The following is a 17,715-nucleotide window of genomic DNA, read 5'->3' on the forward strand; positions in this document are numbered from 1 at the left end:
TTTTGTTCTCGTTGCCTCCCTCATTTGTCGTGGCTCACAATATTAATTACAGTTTACGTCTGACGCTGAAGAGAGCGATACATAAACCACATTACCATTCTGATACATCGACTTGTAGACGAGCCTGTATAATTCACTCTTCCGCTAATTTTTCTGAATCAGTTTCTACTTCTAACATGAATGGCTGAATTAAACCAGTTTTTCCACTTGCCATTGTGCAGCATTTACTATAGTAAAGTTGAGCGAGTGGATCTCTGAATTGATGTGAGTGGAGGCGGGGCTAATTTGCATATTCATGGCGACTTCAAGATTGTGAAAAAATGGAGAGGATTATCTGAAACTGAAGGAATTTTAAAAAGCACAAAAGTAGTAATTTACACCCAACAACAGATTATATTTCAGAAAATATAATATAAAATAGTATTTTTAAAAGATCACAATGGTATTAATCTGAGGCTTAATTAAAGGCTTTGTTTGTTTGTTGAAATAGTTATTTAATTCACATACAAGACATGAAAGGGGGATACACATGCAGTCACCATTGGTTTCTACACTCTATAATATGATACAAATAATGCATCTGAAGATACAAAATATAGAAATATTTAAGACAATATTTACAGAACCTTTACAATACTACATTATTTTTATATATTGTTTTTATCATTAGGAAAACATTTAATTTTAAGATATTATTTGTAAATGACTTTGGAAAAGACAGAATATTGCATTTAAAACCATAACCAACATTGCCCAACAAAATGATAAACATTTTATGAAGTTTAATTTTAGAATGACATTAATAAAACAAGTTGAAAACCATGAAGAGCGCATATCAGGAAATTACTGTATTTAGAACAATTAACAGTAAGCAGCGAGGGGATTATAGAAAACCGTATTGCCACTAAATTATACAAAAAATTAAGGGAAAAGAAAGGGGAGAGTGTAGACTTAACTAGAATTATACTCACAACCAAGAAAATCTAAAAACGGATAGAAAAATGGTTGTAATTAAATTTGTTATGCACTGAGTTTATGGAATATGCCGAGCAGTAATCCCAAATTGTTTCAAGAGTAACGCAAGTTAATTTCAAAGTAAGTTAAAAATCCATATCCTAATTCTGAAGGTTAAATGCACACCGCGTCGTCACTTCTTTCCTTCTCCTGAAATGAAGTTATATAGCAGGTTGTTATTGCACAGGTTTCAACAGAACAAAATTCATATTCTTAGCAATAGATACAATTCCATGTACAATTCCAATAAATATAAATTAATATGTTTGATCATTGTGCAATCTCCAGTCACAGTAAACACATGATTTCAGATCAGAACACATTACCTACAGTGTTACTTATGCAATGACTGAAACATGCCTGAATTGGATTTCAACCAATAGTTGGATATTTAGGAAATAAATATAATACACAACAGAAGTGAGTACACCCCGTGAAATATCACTTAATTGTAAAATGATTAGAAATGTTATCACCTCTTGATAACTGCTTTATTTCTACATTATTTCAAAATTTTGATAAAGAGTATTGATTATACACACACACACACACACACACACACACACACACACACACACACACACACACACACACACACACACACACACACACACATCATCTGTCATCATTGATATTTCTGAACCTGATATTTAGAAATAACCCAATTGCATTAAGTTTGTTTTAAAATGACCTGTGAACACCAAACCTTTCTCAATTTAGGACTTATGGGTTGTATTTGTCTGCATGACTGATTGGCTCTACATGGAGAAGATTGGACAGAAAATTTTAAAAATCTGATTGTGACACTTCACAAAGATCAAAAAGGATACAGGGAGTTTGTGACCAACTAAATTTTAGTCAAAACACAGTTGCAGCATTAACCTGTTAACCTTCAAGGCCACTTTTGAAAAATCCCCAGAAATGGCATACCCAAACTTAAACAGATACAGTTCATGAACCCTTTGCACTAAAAGCACAAGTATGATCTCATTTGAAAGCTGACACCTAGTAGTTTATTGTAAATGTAGAAATAATTATTGTCATAATGAAAAAAAAATGTTTAAATAGCTTCAAAGTTTTGTAAAGTTATTAGAAATTTACTTTCATGAAACATCTTCATAAAAATAAAATTGAAGTTGGCCCTGGAGCAATCTAGAAATGCACTGCAGCTAAAGCCATATGTGTGACCATTTTATATTTAAAATCTGAAAATGATAAGTCTAAAACTATGTTTTTAGTTAAATGTTTTTCAAGATCATGTCAAATTACTTTATTTTGATTAGACTCTAAAATGCAAACTGATGTTTAGTCATCTTCTGAGTCATCTAATCAGTCTATTGTCTCTATTATTTTGTGGTGCAAACGAGCCCCATTCAGAGTCAGTCTCCCCTGCACACATTTACACCTCTCCAGACTGGTTATGGCTCTAAATATGCATTTCTTTTGTCTGCATTATGGCTACTAACGACTGGCTATTCACAGGCTATTCATAGGGTTTCAAACCCTAATTTCTTTTATCAAAGTTCTCACTAAATATTTGAAACTGGTATCAAATGCACTGAAACATTTCAGTAAGAAAATCATAAAACAATAACTGCTGGTGGCAGGTGCACCTGGGCTAGCTAGCATGTTAGCTTAGCACACCATCAATACACGACCATTTATGAGATTGAAACCATTTTTGTGCTCCAAACTTACTTTATAACGCAAGTCGAGTGTTTTAAATAATCTTCTGTGATCTAATTTGGCTTCAGATAAAAAAAAATCCGACAGAAAATTTATTATTTATAGTGTTCTGCACGATGATGAAATCTATATCGATTAGCATTGCATTATAAATATAATCTATTATTATGAAATACCTGGCATGGCTTGAAGAACACAGGTAACTCAAATATCATTGCAATCATGTTTATTGTCTTCAAAACATCTTTATCTGCATGTTACAGCGATCTCTGTCAGCTACTTTCTGTATCAGCGACGTCCTGGAATGTCACATGACTATGGGTCTTCTTCGTGATCCATATATGGACTGTTATTGTGCATATAGCGCCCTCAGGCTATTGGTATGAATTGAAAACACAGCACATCTCAGTAAGAAGCGATCATAATGATTACATCGACGCATTTGGGTATAAATTCAACAAATATTATTCCTGTCTATAGAAATATGATGTGAATCTATGAGAATATATCAGTATTTCTCCAAGTCTGCACATTTTTGAGCTAAAGCCCTGAGGGACGATGTTTTGCGAATCGCTGTCATGACGACAGCTTGGAGTGTTTTTTATGAATGGACCAGCTGACGCTCATAATTCATATTAAAGGTATCGACTCATTTTTCCATTTCATAACTCCTGACACAAATTAAGACATAACTGTCACTATAAGTTTCTCAGAATACAATAGTGGTCAAATACTGAATCTTGAGTATTATATCTTTTTAATGATGTATAGTTTGCCAAGGTATAACATTAAATCTGATAGTAAATTTGAACTAAATAAAAAAAAACCGCTTCAGTGCGCCGACGCTCTGGAAACGGTTAACAGGTTAATGAGCCATAGTCCGACTAAACATCCTAAAACAGGGATGTCCAATTCTGTTCCCAGAGGAGCACCTTTCAGCAGAGTTTAGCTCCAGCCCTATTTAAACACACCTGAATCCCCTGATCAACATCTTTAGGATTACTAGAAACTTCCAGGCAGGAGCTACGTTTGCATGATGGTGGCCCTCCGGAAGCAGGATTGGACACCCCTATCTTAAAATTACAATTTAGTTCTGAAGAGCAGAAGGGCAATGCTTTAGACATGAAAATGGGGTTATAAATGGAAATCAGGGTTTCTGTGGCAGCTCCAAGGACATTGTACGGTATAGTGAAAATAGTGAAAGTGAAAGTGACACGTGATGGCCAAGTATGGTAACCCATACTTGGAATTTGACCTCTGCATTTAACCCATCCAAGTAAGTGCACACACATTAGGAGCAGAGTAGTGAGTAGTGAAGACACACACACTGCAAACGTGGATACACACACCCGGAGCAGCGGGCAGCCTTGAGTGGCGCCCGGGGAGCGATTGGGGGTTAGGTGCCTTGCTCAAGGACACCTCAGTCATATTCCTGCCGGTACTGGAATCGAACCAGCAACCTTTGGGTCACCAGTCCAACTCTGTTAACATTAGGCCATGACTGCCCCATATCAATCTCTTTGGAGAAATCCTTGCCCTTCAGAACAAAAAAGCAAGATTTGAAGATGTTGGGCAAAAGAAAAATATTACAGCATGATAACAATCCACAGCACACTGGCAAAATCATGCAAGTGATTCTATAAATATTAAAAATGACCTGGCAAAGTGTTGCCTGACTTCCAATGGAACCCCTTTCCAATGGAAAGAGCATCTGAAAAAATTTTTTTTCCAGAAACACTGGTGTCCTCCATGCTGAAAAAGATTGAGACTTTATCAAAAATAAAGGAGGACATCAAATTAAGGGAAAAAAAGATTCTCTGTAATAAAAGGTGTACTTGGATCAAGTTCCTACTGTGGAGCCTGTGTAAACATGAGGAAATACCTGTATTTTCATCTAAACAAGTACTACAATTACTGCAAGGTGATAGAATTTTGAATTATTTGACAATTAAATGATTATGTACAGGTGTCTACTCACTTCTCACATACTCACTTCACCCACTCTCACATACACACAGTCAGATACTCACATTACCATTTGCTTATGATATGATGCAGTTCTTGCTCTTTCGCCGTTTGCGTGTATGTAATTGGGTGTGACCACCCGTCAATGTAGGACTATAGCGATGCCGCAATTCCTCATTGTCAAAGTATCGGAGCTGCACTGGTCGTGGAATGACTTCACCCATAAGGTAACCATCATCATCAGACACCTCTGAAGAAGAGGAACAGGTTGAGCAAAACTGATCTTCATCATCAGCTATTTCTCCATACCTACCCATACACTGTCCAATTTGTGGACCTCCAGGATCCTGCAAGGTGAGGTCCGATGTGGTTCGAGGGCATGGCCTAAAGAACTGTTGTCGATACCCATAATTAGCTCCAAAGAGATTGTGTGACATTCTTGATGAGGATGGTCGCTCAAAGTCATTGTGAAATCTATGAATGGGTTCCCCAGCGAAACTCTGATTTTCTGTAGCTAAATGCAGGGCATTGTCTGACCGAGAGCGGCGGGAGCGATAGTGATATTTTTGACCTTTGTGACTCTTGTGGTGGTGACGTTGTCGCTGACGCTGCTGTCTGGGAGAGTCTTGTGTTTGAGGACGTCTTGGCCGTGGTGTCATTGCTTGGGCATTGCCTTCTTGCATACAGGACATGCTTCCTGCAAGACCAATGCGACCTTCGACTGGATCCTCAAAACTTATCCCTCTGTGCGAATCCCAGTATAGTGGAGGAGGGTACCTTACTCTGACAGGCATGCCAATATCAGCAAGGGGTCTTGGGACAGAGCTCAGAGATTCAGTGCTGCGGAACTGCATTGATGAGTTTAAAGTACCCATCGTGCCTTTATCAGACACAATTACTCCAGAGTCTTTACTCAGGTCAGGCATAGAAAATCGAGAGAAGTGCTCCTGACGCCTGTTAGTCCCATCTAAAGAGTTTCCTGCTGAAGACAAACAATGGGCAGAGATCAGATATAGATACAATGGGGAGAGATCAGATATTGGTACAACGTGTGAAATGTGTTAAGTTTGAATGAAACAACTACTTTCTTCTTTTGAACATACCCCTGTCAGGCAGTGGTATGGAGTATCATGGTATTTGTAAGATCAGAAGTAGGGTACACCATGTGAAATGTGTGACAGTTGAATACACCATTCATCTCTTGTTTTGACATATCCCTGTCACTATGAAGTATCATGGTATTTTTATTGAACTGAATTTAAGCTCACCTGTAGTATATGAAAGGGCCAGTGAGTCAGCAGAACCTCTTGGTGTTTGTTCTAGTGGCGTAAGTTCACCAAAGCTTGGCCCAAATTGGTGCCTGCTCCTCAGCAATGGAGGACGCATCTCTCGGGGGAAACCTTGCACACTGATACTGCGCTTGTCTAAAAATCCAGAATTACGGCTTGATACCTCATTGAAGCTCATTTGTGTTTTGAGCTTAGGAGCATTAAATTCAGGTTCTTGGCCATAGTGCATCCAGTTTTCATTGAAAGAGTGCCCCCTCAGAGCAGCAATGACTGGAGGCTTTTTGGAATTACCTCCAGGTGGTTCTTTGGACCAAGACTCTGGACTGCTCACTATCTTGGGTGGCTGATTGGGAGAAGGAGGGTAAGCGGTACGGATGCTACATTGGCTTCGTAGCTGATGGGGATTTGGAGATGTGGAGGAATCTCTTTGTTGAGACTCATAAGAATAAGGCTCATCCCGGTTTACCCAAACTGGCTGCTCACGGTTGAGGCTTGGAGACCGACTTTGGGTTCTACTTGGGGTTCTTGTTGGTGTGCGATGGGGAGTGCGGCTGGGTGCTGGGCTTGAGATGCTCAGCAAATCCATTTGAACAGCTAGAGGCTCCGCATCACCAGCTAGTTGTGTAGGGCCAGATGATGTTTTTCGGACACCTTCACCCTTCCCTTTTGTCCCATCCTTGCCAATCTGACCACTGTGGTGTGACTGTCGGGAACGGGCACTCTGGAAAGCAGAGTCTGAGGAGTCCGACAGCTCAGGCTCATCCCCTTGGCTGCAGAGACGGGAACAGTAGATCAAACCTTGTTTCGGCAAGAAGGGACGACCCAGCAAAGACTGATTGCAGCGGGCACAGCTGAAACACTCTTCAGTGGCATGCCAGTGTTGACCTTCATATGCCATCTGACCTTGGTCTATACCTTAAAAACATTACAGACAAAAGACAATAACAATCTTTATTTATTTATTTATTGCTAATTACGACTTCAAATGTAGTGTGTGGAAAATCAGTATTGGTATTTCAAAATTTACCACAAAAATCACACCCAAAGAAATTACATTTTGCATACAGAAAATTCAGTTTCAGTTTATTTATAAAGCATGTTTAAAAATGGCCGATGGCCGACTAAAGTGCTGTACACATAGAAAATGAAATAAATAATAAGCAGTTCAGAGCAGAATAATCATTGTAAGCTAAAAGCAACAAAAAATGAATAGGTTTTAAGACAAGACTTGAACTCAGACAGAGAGGAAGTTGATCTAATATAAAGTGGGAGCTTGTTCCAGAGTGTGGGACCAGCCACTTCAAAGGCTCGGTCTTGCCTTTATTTTAGCCGGGTTTTAGGTATCTGAAGTAGTTGTTTCGTTTCAGATCTAAGACTTATAGTGGGAGAATAGAAATGAAGTCAGTCAGATAGATAAGAAGGTCCTAAATCATTTAAAGATTTATACACCAGTATTAACATTTTAAATTCAATTTTAAAATTCATCAGTAGCCAATGAAGGGATCTCAAAAGGGGGGTGGCATGGTCAAATTTCCTTTTCCCCATTAGGAATCTCGCCGCAGCGTTTTGAACAATCTGTAGGCGGGCCGTTTGGGACTTTGACACACCAAAATAAAGAGGGTTACAATAGTCCAGGCACGAGGTAATAAGAGCATGGATTGCAGTCTTCAACGAGCGTTTAGGGAGATAAAATTTAATTTTCGTTATAGAGCAAAGATAGAAAAAACTAGATACTAGATGCTTTTGATACTGTTGACCATACGATTCTCGTTTCTCGACTTGAGTCTTACATTGGACTTCGGGGCATGGTCCTAAGCTGGTTCAAATCTTTTTTAACTAATAGACGTTTCTCCTCTTCACTCCGAAATCTATCTTGCGGTGTGCCTGAGGGTTCCTGCTTAGCTCCTGTCTTATTCTCACTATGTGTCTGACAGTCATATGACAGTCTGACAGCATGTCTTGAAGAGGTAAAAGCGTGGCTTGCTGATAACTTCCTATTTTTGAACTCAGACAAAACAGAAGTTATTGTTTTTAACCCCTCAGAAACTAGGCAAATGTATGATTTTGACCTTGGATCTATAGATCTATCTATTGCTCCCCAGGTATGGAAAATTATGCCATCTGTGGCCACTATATTATGCCACCAGAACCACCAGGGTTGGCCACTGACATTTTTGGGGTGTACTCAAGTTCAGAGGCCAAGTGGGCCACATTTAATAAAAAAACAACAAACAAAAAAACATGCAAAGAGCCACAACTTACTATAAAACACCTTTTTATACTCCTGGTTACTTTAAAAACTTATTATTATTATTATTTCTGCAAAAACACCATGGTTTAAAACTTTGGACATACTTTGAAAACATTTTTGAATGGTTTTCAATTATGTTTGTGCATTTCGGAATCAGAATAACAAAACGTTTGGTCCCACTTTATATTAAGTGGCTTAAAGTACTTACATTGAAACTAATAATTTGATACAATGGACTTATTGTGTACATACATGTTTTTACGTTGAACTTATATTTTGAACATACCTGCATGTAATTACAGCTGTAACTAATTTATGTAATTACATTTGTAATTACACTGTTGACCCTTCCCTTTCACCTTAACCGAGCCTTAAACCTACCCATACCACCACACCTGACCCTAATCTGACCAGTATCACACCTCAATAGCAGCACAAGTGGTTTACAGTAAAACATGAACACAATAAGTACATTGTACATATTTTTCAATGTAAAGTACATAATACTTAAAGTCACTTAGTCTTCAAGTGACATCTTTAAATAACCAGGCCCCACTGTGTCTGGAAAACCATTTAACCCTGTATAATCCCTCCAGAAATCTACACTCAGAGTTATTGCGTAGACTCCTTGTATTGCCTAGAACAAATTGCCTACATAAAGGCGATTGAATCTTTGCAGTAACAGGGCTGAGACTGGAATGAGCTGCCGTTACCTATCAGGTCTGCCAAATCACTGTTGATGTTTAAGAATTTTCTGAAAGCTCATTTAATATTGCTAGTGTATAACGGTTAAATGTTGTGTTTTTATATGCTGTCGTTTTATTGGTCAATGTGTGTGCACTTTTTTTCTTCTTTTTATGTAAAGAATTTTGATTCAACTTCGGTTAGTTCTAAGAGTGCTATATAAATAAACAAGAGGACAATATTTCTCTTTTAAAGGGGAAAATATTCCCATGCATTAAAGAACAAGATAAAATTAAACTGCTAATTATTAAACTATATTAAGCTCAAGGTCATATCCTTCTTTTTAATAAAGAGCTCAAAGCAATGTAATAAAGTGCTTTTAACAAAGTGTTTGAATGATCATGGATCATTTCGAAAAGCTGTCGAGGATAAAATACACAAAATAGCCAAAGACTTGTTTCAATTGGGGTTCTCTCAAGACAGGATATGAGGATACATTTATGTAACAGCTAAAGCTGACTCCCATTCCAGAGAAAGTATCGATCACACGTCTGCATTAGTTGATATCCTGTTTGCCACATGCATAAATGTTCCTGTTCCATGTTCCTGCCACAATACTTTGCAAAGTATTGCCTGGCTTCTACTGCCTTACTGAGTGTTTTCCGTGGCTGGTTTGTCTATTGTTATGATCATCATGCCTGCTTTATTGGATATCGCTTGTTGGATTATACTTTTGCTTTATTTGCCTGGTTGGACTGTTATCAAGTTATTGGATTACGGCCTTTTATCCCATGTGCCATGATGACATGATGCCAGAAGTACGGGATCAAGCACTCCGAGAATGGACCATGGGCCTTGTCGGAAATTAAAAGGGCTTATGGAAAGATGCAGCGCTTAAGGACAAACACTAACAGAGATGATTTATCTGTGATTTTGGTAAAACAAATTCTAGAGCATCGACAGAAGTGTGAGACTGACAAATTACGGCAAAAAAGTTGCCTTTTTTATTAAAATATGGGAGTAAGTAGCAGTGTTGCGGACATTATAATCTTTTCAATTCAGTAGTCCTTTTTGTCCTGCACCTGCCAGAAGGTGGGATGTGGACACAACAACTTGTTTCAAACTGACAAATTACAGCATGAGAATAAAGCAAAGAAAGCAAAGGTTTGAGCTCCGGCTGAACAATTGCGGAATGAAAAGGACAAAGAAAGACTTTTAAATGAGAATGCCAAGCTGCTGACTTTACTCTCCAAACAACTGGAATCAAAATCTTCAAGCAGCTCTGTTGACAGTGAGGCAGGATTTTCCATCAACACGGGTTCATGCTTCAAGGAACTCAACCGTAAAACTTGTTCCTGTGATTGTCAAAAACCGGAGAAGTGAAGTTGAAATTGGAAGGGAAGCTGAACAAACTTTCTTGTTGAATCTGAAACCTGCAGAGCTTTAATAGGGCTAGAATTAACTAATGCATGCAGAATACAGGAGAAAGTGTTGCCGAGATTGAAGAACACTTTAGACAAACTTGGCTGGAAAAATCTGGTCTAAATGAAAATGAAGATCTTGACAAAAACACCGGAATGCCCCTAAAAACAGCTTTTGTAAACAGGCTAAAAACAGAGATTTCAATAGGCCTTAAAATCAAGAATGATGACAGGGACAGTATTGGAACAGAATTCATGCAATTGTTGAATGGTCAGCAAAGATTGAAAGAATCCAGGAAGTCAATCTCAGAGCATTGCAACCCTAAACTTCGTCATACAACAACAGGACAATGAACAATGAGCATAAAGAAAGTGAATATCAGAGACATCTCAAAAGCAAAAACTCAGGGAAGATGCAGGTGTTGCAATGAGGAAGATCACTGGTTTCGTGATTCCAAGCTGAGTTTAAGACATCAAAGCAATTGTGAAGACAACCTGTTGAAGAGGTTTCAGAGCTAAAAGCTGTTGAGCCACAGGGAAACGCTTGAGCCTCTTTTTGCCGCACCAACTAGTGACATCTCATCCAACAACTGATGGACTTCATGTGTATGCAAAAACGAAAAAAAGAAGACACCACCCCAAAAGTAAAAGCATACAAAAGTCTCAACAACTGAAGCCAAAGATGATGTCCTAGTAGACAGTGCTGCTAAACAAGCCGTAAAGGAGAGAGGTGCACGTACAGTGGCATTAAGACAACTTCAGCAAGACACACAACTAGTTTTGCAATGTAAACTGATTCAAGATGAAGCATCCAGAAAAGAAATGTCATCGATGATGGAAGCTAAAACAAAATTGCATAATGATGAGCAATGCAGTAAGGAAATTGGACTATGCTCTTTTGAACATGTCACAGGCCTGCCCATGTCCAATGAAAATCTAACATCTGACAGCCTTGTTCAAACTGATGAAAGACTCAGCCTGGCAATAAATGATCCCAAGAATCAATTTTTGGTATGCTGTCCAGTAAATGGTTAAAGAGTCAAAGAACTCAGAGGTCATCACCAGAATCCAGGAGGGAAAGCTCACTTCAGGATCTCTTAGTAACTGATAAAGCAGTTAAGGTGCAGAGAAAACATGAGTTGACTGATCTAGAGATGAGAGCTAGATGACAGTAGTGTTTATCAGAGTTCAGATATGGCGGGGCTAGGGTTTTTAGCTTGTGGCCTGAGGGCAAAGATATTGAGTCAATAGCGATAGAGCCTTGGATGCTGCATCTTTTCTTCATAAATGCAATACATATTTTGATTTATAAATTTGAATCTACGATAAAACGCCCAAAAATACTTTTATAAATAAATAAATAATATCTGATTACCTGTGGCAGTTGTTTTCACAAGTTCACATTTACAACTGATCAAATAGAGTAAAAAAATATAAGCGTGTTTGGAGTGCTGTCCAAGGGGATCGAGGTCTCCGAGCTCATTCCCAGTTTATTCCCAGTATCCCCAGTGGAGAGTGAGGAGTTCAGACCAAATCCAGAATTATTCCCAGTATCCCCAGCGGAGAGTGAGGAGTTCAGCCCAAACCCAGAGTTATTCCCAGTATCCCCAGCGGAGAGTGAGGAGTTCAGCCCAAACCCAGAGTTATTCCCAGTATCCCCAGTGGAGAGTGAGGAGTTCAAACCAAATCCAGAGTTATTCCCAGTATCCCCAGCGGAGAGTGAGGAGTTCAGCCCAAACCCAGAGGTATCCCCAGCGGAGAGTGAGGAGTTCAGCCCAAACCCAGAGTTATTCCCGTATCCCTAGCCAAGAGTGAGGAGTTCAGCCCAAACCTAGAGTTATTCCCGTATCCCCAGGCGAGAGTGAGGAGTTCAGCCCAAACCCAGAGTTATTCCTGTATCCCCAGCCGAGAGTGAGGAGTTCAGACCCAACCCAGAGTTATTCCCAGTATCCCTACCCAAAGAGTGAGGAGTTTATCCCAAATCCCATAGTTATTCCAGTATCCCCAGCTGAGAGTGAGGAGTTCAGCCCAAACCCAGAGTTATTCCCGTATCCCCAGCCGAGAGAGAGGAGTTTATCCCAAACCCAGAGTTATTCCCAGTATCCCCAGCCGAGAGAGTTTCCCAAACCCAGAGTTATTCCCAGTATCCCTAGCCGAAGAGTGAGGAGTTTATCCCAAACCCAGAGTTATTCCCAGTATCCCCAGCCGAGAGTGAGGAGTTCAGCCCACACCCAGAGTTATTCCCGTATCCCCAGCCGAGAGAGAGGAGTTTATCCCAAACCCAGAGTTATTCCCGTATCCGCAGCCTAGAGTGAGGAGTTCAGCCCAAACCCAGAGTGATTCCCGTATCCGCAGCCTAGAGTGAGGAGTTCAGCCCAAACCCAGAGTTATTCCCGTATCCCCAGCCGAGAGTGAGGAGTTCAGCCCAAACCCAGAGTGATTCCCTTATCCCCAGCCGAGAGTGAGGAGTTCAGCCCAAACCCAGAGTTATTCCCGTATCCGCAGCCTAGAGTGAGGAGTTCAGACCAAACCCAGAGTTATTCCCAGTATCCCTACCCGAAGAGTGAGGAGTTTATCCCAAACCCAGAGTTATTCCCAGTATCCCCAGCCGAAAATGAGGAGTTCAGCCCAAACCCAGAGTTATTCCCAGTATCCCTAGCCGAAAATGAGGAGTTCAGCCCAAACCCAGAGTTATTCCAAGTATCCCCAGGCGAGAGTGAGGAGTTCAGCCCAAACCCAGAGTTATTCCCAGTATCCCTAGCCGAGAGTAAGGAGTTTATCCCAAACCCAGAGTTATTCCCAGTATCCCCAGCCGAGAGTGAGAAGTTCAGCCAAAACCCAGAGTTATTTCTGTATCCCCAGCCGAGAGTGAGGAGTTCAGCCCAAACCCAGAGTTATTCCCGTATCCCCAGCCGAGAGTGAGGAGTTTATCCAAAACCCAGAGTTATTCCCGTATCCCCAGCTGAGAGTGAGGAGTTCAGCCCAAACCCAGAGTTACTCCCGTATCCCCAGCCGAGAGAGAGAGTAGTTTCCCAAACCCAGAGTTATTCCCAGTATCCCTAGCTGAAGAGTGAAGAGTTTATCCCAAACCCAGAATTATTCCTGTATCCCCAGCCGAGAGTGAGGAACGGTGTGGTGGAGGGATGCATAAAACTGTCGAGGTCACTAGCTGAGTTGGCTCTTGGCTGTGTATATCTCTTGAGAATTGAGCGGATTAGATAGACCGTTTGAACGTACCCCTACAAAACTCTATTTATAAAACGTAATAGTAATATAATCCTGGAAAAATTTACCTCAGAAGTGCTGGTTTCGGTTTCATTTTCGAGGAGCAACGGATCCAGCTGAGGATTGTGAATAGTAAGTTCTTTATTCTTAAGTGCTTTGTTCTAATCACTATATAGTGTTTGTAAACCGCAAAAGACTTTTAATTATGAATCGCATTTCTATGTGTGAATGAACGGCACAGATGCGCTGTTGTTCACTACAGGAACTTACACTAGTAAACATGATATTTCTACATCTACTAGTTTAGCTTTTCCCAAACTATATTGCTTTACTAAGGAGTAAAAATCGACTGAAATATGTTAAAATAAAATATCTTTGTATAAACCATGTATTAAACTGCAACATAACATTATGCCCTATATTAATATATCATAAAAACGATATGTTACAGAGTAAATATGATTGTTTAGACAAGATTTCGTTGACTTGTTTTGGATTAAAGTTTTTACTGTAAAATAGACTACTGCCACATCAAATAAGCTTTGTTAGCCAATTTCTGCTCATGTTTTGTCAGAATGAGGTATATTGAATTATTAACTAATATGTTATTATAGTTTTTGTTCCAATGTATATTCAAACTAATGAATCCTTACCTTTGAAATACATGAGATAAAATGTATGCTTTATACAAAGAAAGATTACACTTGAAATTTTGTTAAAATTGTAATTGTTGTGGATTTACACGTGAAAACTTTTTAATAAAATAGCAAAAAATATATTTACAAGGTTGATGTAAAAAAATCTTACTAGGTCAATATAAGCCTTCTCATTAAATTATGTATTATTGTGTTTTATTAGTGACAAATTTTTGGAGAGGATAAATATTCCAAAACTTTCTGAAAATACAGCATGAGAATTAACTGCACAATTACTAGAAATGTTTATCTTGGGTATTATACATTTTGCATGCATAGAAAATTGGTAAAAGACATTGTTTCAAGATGTTTCCAACTCTTACTTTGAACCAGTTCTGTAGAATGGCCCATATATCCTATTTGAACAGGATTTGTTTCCAGGTATGACTGTGTACTCAATGTGCTTTTGAATTTCATTTATATTTAATTGTTAACTATATTCTAAATAAACTACAAGCAAAAGCAATATATAATCTTTATTTCTCATATTCTTTAATTCCCTCTTAGTGACATACCTGACTGAAATGCTCATTATGCGGCTCATAATGTGGGTCAGTGTCTTCTCGGGTGTGAATCACAGCATTATTCATGATCATTCACGCCCCCACACATATTGCCTTTCTTAAAAAAAGTGTATTATCCACACAATTCAAACAATACATTAATTTAAATTTTGTGAGCAGGTAGGATGATTTTCACATAATTTTGAAGCAAATCTTTAGGCGAAAACATCCATTAGTCAAGACTTCTGGACACATATTCAGTATGTGTTTTGTGGCCTTATTTCAGAAACTTTAATTTTTTGTTTTTAAAATAACTGCATAAAAATTATTATCTCAAAAATACAACAGAAAAAAGCACATATGTCAGGGCATGTCAAAACATCTGAAGGACCCCAAAAATACCGTAGACCCCTAAGGGTTAACTAAGAACTTTCACTGCCATTTAGGAGAACTCTTAGTGGTAAGTGGAAATGTTTCGTGAATACGGCCACAGATCAATGCATTAAGACTTGCAGTGTAAAAGCAGCCCTAGTTTGATCTTGCAGTAATTCTGTGGATTGAAGGATGAGGAAAAAATGCAGATTGAAGGAGGCCGTCCCTTACCTATGTGCTCTCCACAAGAGTCACAGTATTCTGCATAAAGTGACTCAAAGCAGTTGCAGCAGTGAGGATGACCCTCTCGCATGATGTACCGCTGACCACCTAGTGGAGCCTCACACTCATAACAGTAGAAGTGCCTCATGTGCCAGTGCTGCCCCTCTGCTTCTGTGCACTCATCTGCGAAGATAATCTACGAAAAGAGAGTGATTTATTAACATCATGCGTGTGTACATTTATGTTCACAATTTATGTGAGTTTATGTGGATTTTATATTCTGAAGCAGAGCTTCTGGGTACTGACATATCACAGGTCACCCACTGGAATGTTTAAGAATGCAAACAGAATAAAGGTTGATTTCAGCAATCGGACAGATGCATAGATTCTATATGGTCAGCTTACCTCATCACATGCTGAGCAACGTGGCTTAATTCGTTCAGCATGGTGGCGGCCACAGTATATCTTGCCATCCAGGTGGAAGTAGATGAGATCTACCAATAGCTCGCAACACACGCTGCACACAAAACAGTGGGGGTGCCAACACAGGCCATGGCCAACCCGTGAAGCAAACACTGCGATATCGCCACCATTGATCTGGTCTCGGCACTGTGTGAGAGGGACATTTTGTAATTTGCTGCTTGTTGCACCTTAAGACAGGGACACACCTTTTCCGTTTCTGAGCGCCAACCGACTTCATTTTTTCGCTGTGTTCCGCACCGTTTGGCTCTAGTCGGACGCTGTCAGGTTTTCTTTTTGGCCAACGCATAGAATCAACAGTGTGTTCAACACATAGAATCGGAGTCGGGCCGTCGGTGCGAGAGAGAACTCTGATTGGCTGTTCAGTTTAGCGAACAAGAAGTCATGACGGCACAGACAGAAGGCTGTTCTAATTTTACGTTATCTTACCTGAGCATTCCACTACGTGAATATTTTCATAACATGAGCGGAGTGGAATAAAGAACGACGTCATCGTTTTGATATTCAGAACGGTAAGCAAGCACTGCTTTGTTTATGGTTTACATGCATACATGCAATCTTAGTTGGCTTTCCCTGTTAGAATAACGAATACAGTTGAATATATCTGCCAAAATAGACAGTTATCTCCGTTACACGCAGGCACGGAACACACATGGTAGTTGACAGTCGCCTGTAGTCCTTTCGGTGTGTTCAAGCACAGACTTTGAGGCGACAACAGTAACACAGACAACACAGTCGGCTTTCATCAGCGCTAGTTCTTTGCCGTTTGGTTTGGTGTGTCCCTACCTTTATTGTGCAGCCTATAATATGCAGTGTAACATGCAATCATTACTGAAATAAATACTAAAACATTTTTACTACATCTGCATGGCTACTCATTTTTGTTAATCCAGTTCACTAGTCAAGAAAAGATGTTGATTGGTCGATGAGTTAATGTTTAATTTATGCAAAAAACTGCCGGTCTTGCAGTTATGGAGAGATTACGTGCACATCTCTAAGATAAACAAAAGGTGAGAAACAAAAGCTTGCATATCTCCACTAAAAGACTATTACTGCCTGCATTATTATGAACGGTTAAAACATGTCCTGTTCCAATCGCTTATATTTTGTGCCAATCTCTGGCTTGCCGTTATTCAGGACTCGCATGTACCTGTTCACATATAGCTCCAGTTATAGTGAGGGGTAGAGGTCGGACAGTGCCTCTGCCGAGATTGTCTCTCTTTCGCTGGTTACTGAAGATCTTCAATTCACGCTTTTCTTCTTCATCCAGTGAGGTACAGTACCGAACCTGACATCAGAAAGTATCATCAGTAAGCAAGCATCATTACAGATCATCTGAATTCTTATTGGATGAGCCTCATGCAATTCCGTTATAGAGTACCGATGAACACACATCTGTGACTGCACATTCAATTCTAATGTGCCAAGAAGCAACCTAGCTTTTCAGTCATAAACAGCTATGATCAAGTTATGAATGAACTACATTTTTTTACACATATATTATTTATTCAGATTACTGCTATTAATAAATATGCTTTTTATAATATTTGTGTATATTATTATTATAATATTTACTCCACTTTGCCTAAGAAAACCATCTACCTGTGGTAAAACCTCTATAACATACAGCACCAAGTGGTGATTTGTTTTATGAAGCACAATTTTACATAGATTTTTTTGTAGATCCTAGGATTGCAGATTAATAAATCTTAAACAGTTGCAATTGCATTTAAAACTGCAAATGGGGAATTAAACCTACAATTACCCTAAAGACCAGAAACTGGCTATAATTTATGTTTAACTATGTAGTGCCCTGTGTAAATAATTTACAATTATTGAACAAGACAGTTGAAAAACCAGGCACAAATATAAGGATTCTGTAACACCCAGAAAACATCAAAACATGAC

At 39.3% G+C, this 17,715-nt stretch overlaps 1 protein-coding gene across 3 annotated transcripts in view; it reads right to left on the minus strand.

The window, feature by feature from the left end:
- Positions 1-4,571: 4,571 nt before the first annotated feature.
- The window catches only part of prickle2a (prickle homolog 2a), a 105,984-nt gene continuing 92,840 nt past the window's right edge, over positions 4,572-17,715 (minus strand). For 2 of the 3 annotated variants that reach the window (XM_077217636.1, XM_077217635.1), the window contains exons 4-8: positions 16,958-17,095; positions 15,733-15,936; positions 15,337-15,523; positions 5,934-6,869; positions 4,572-5,647 (exon numbers count right to left, since the gene is read on the minus strand). In XM_077217636.1, coding sequence (XP_077073751.1) covers positions 4,743-5,647; positions 5,934-6,869; positions 15,337-15,523; positions 15,733-15,936; positions 16,958-17,095 — 2,370 coding nt within the window. In that variant the 3' untranslated portion in view covers positions 4,572-4,742. The remainder of the gene's footprint in view (positions 5,648-5,933; positions 6,870-15,336; positions 15,524-15,732; positions 15,937-16,957; positions 17,096-17,715) is intronic. The other variant, XM_077217637.1, reaches the window with a different exon arrangement.

The sequence above is a fragment of the Siphateles boraxobius genome, unplaced genomic scaffold (assembly GCF_051911475.1).
Source record: "Siphateles boraxobius isolate OS27281-9 unplaced genomic scaffold, OSU_SipBor_1 75, whole genome shotgun sequence".
In the NCBI taxonomy this organism is placed as follows: Eukaryota; Metazoa; Chordata; class Actinopteri; order Cypriniformes; family Leuciscidae; genus Siphateles; species Siphateles boraxobius.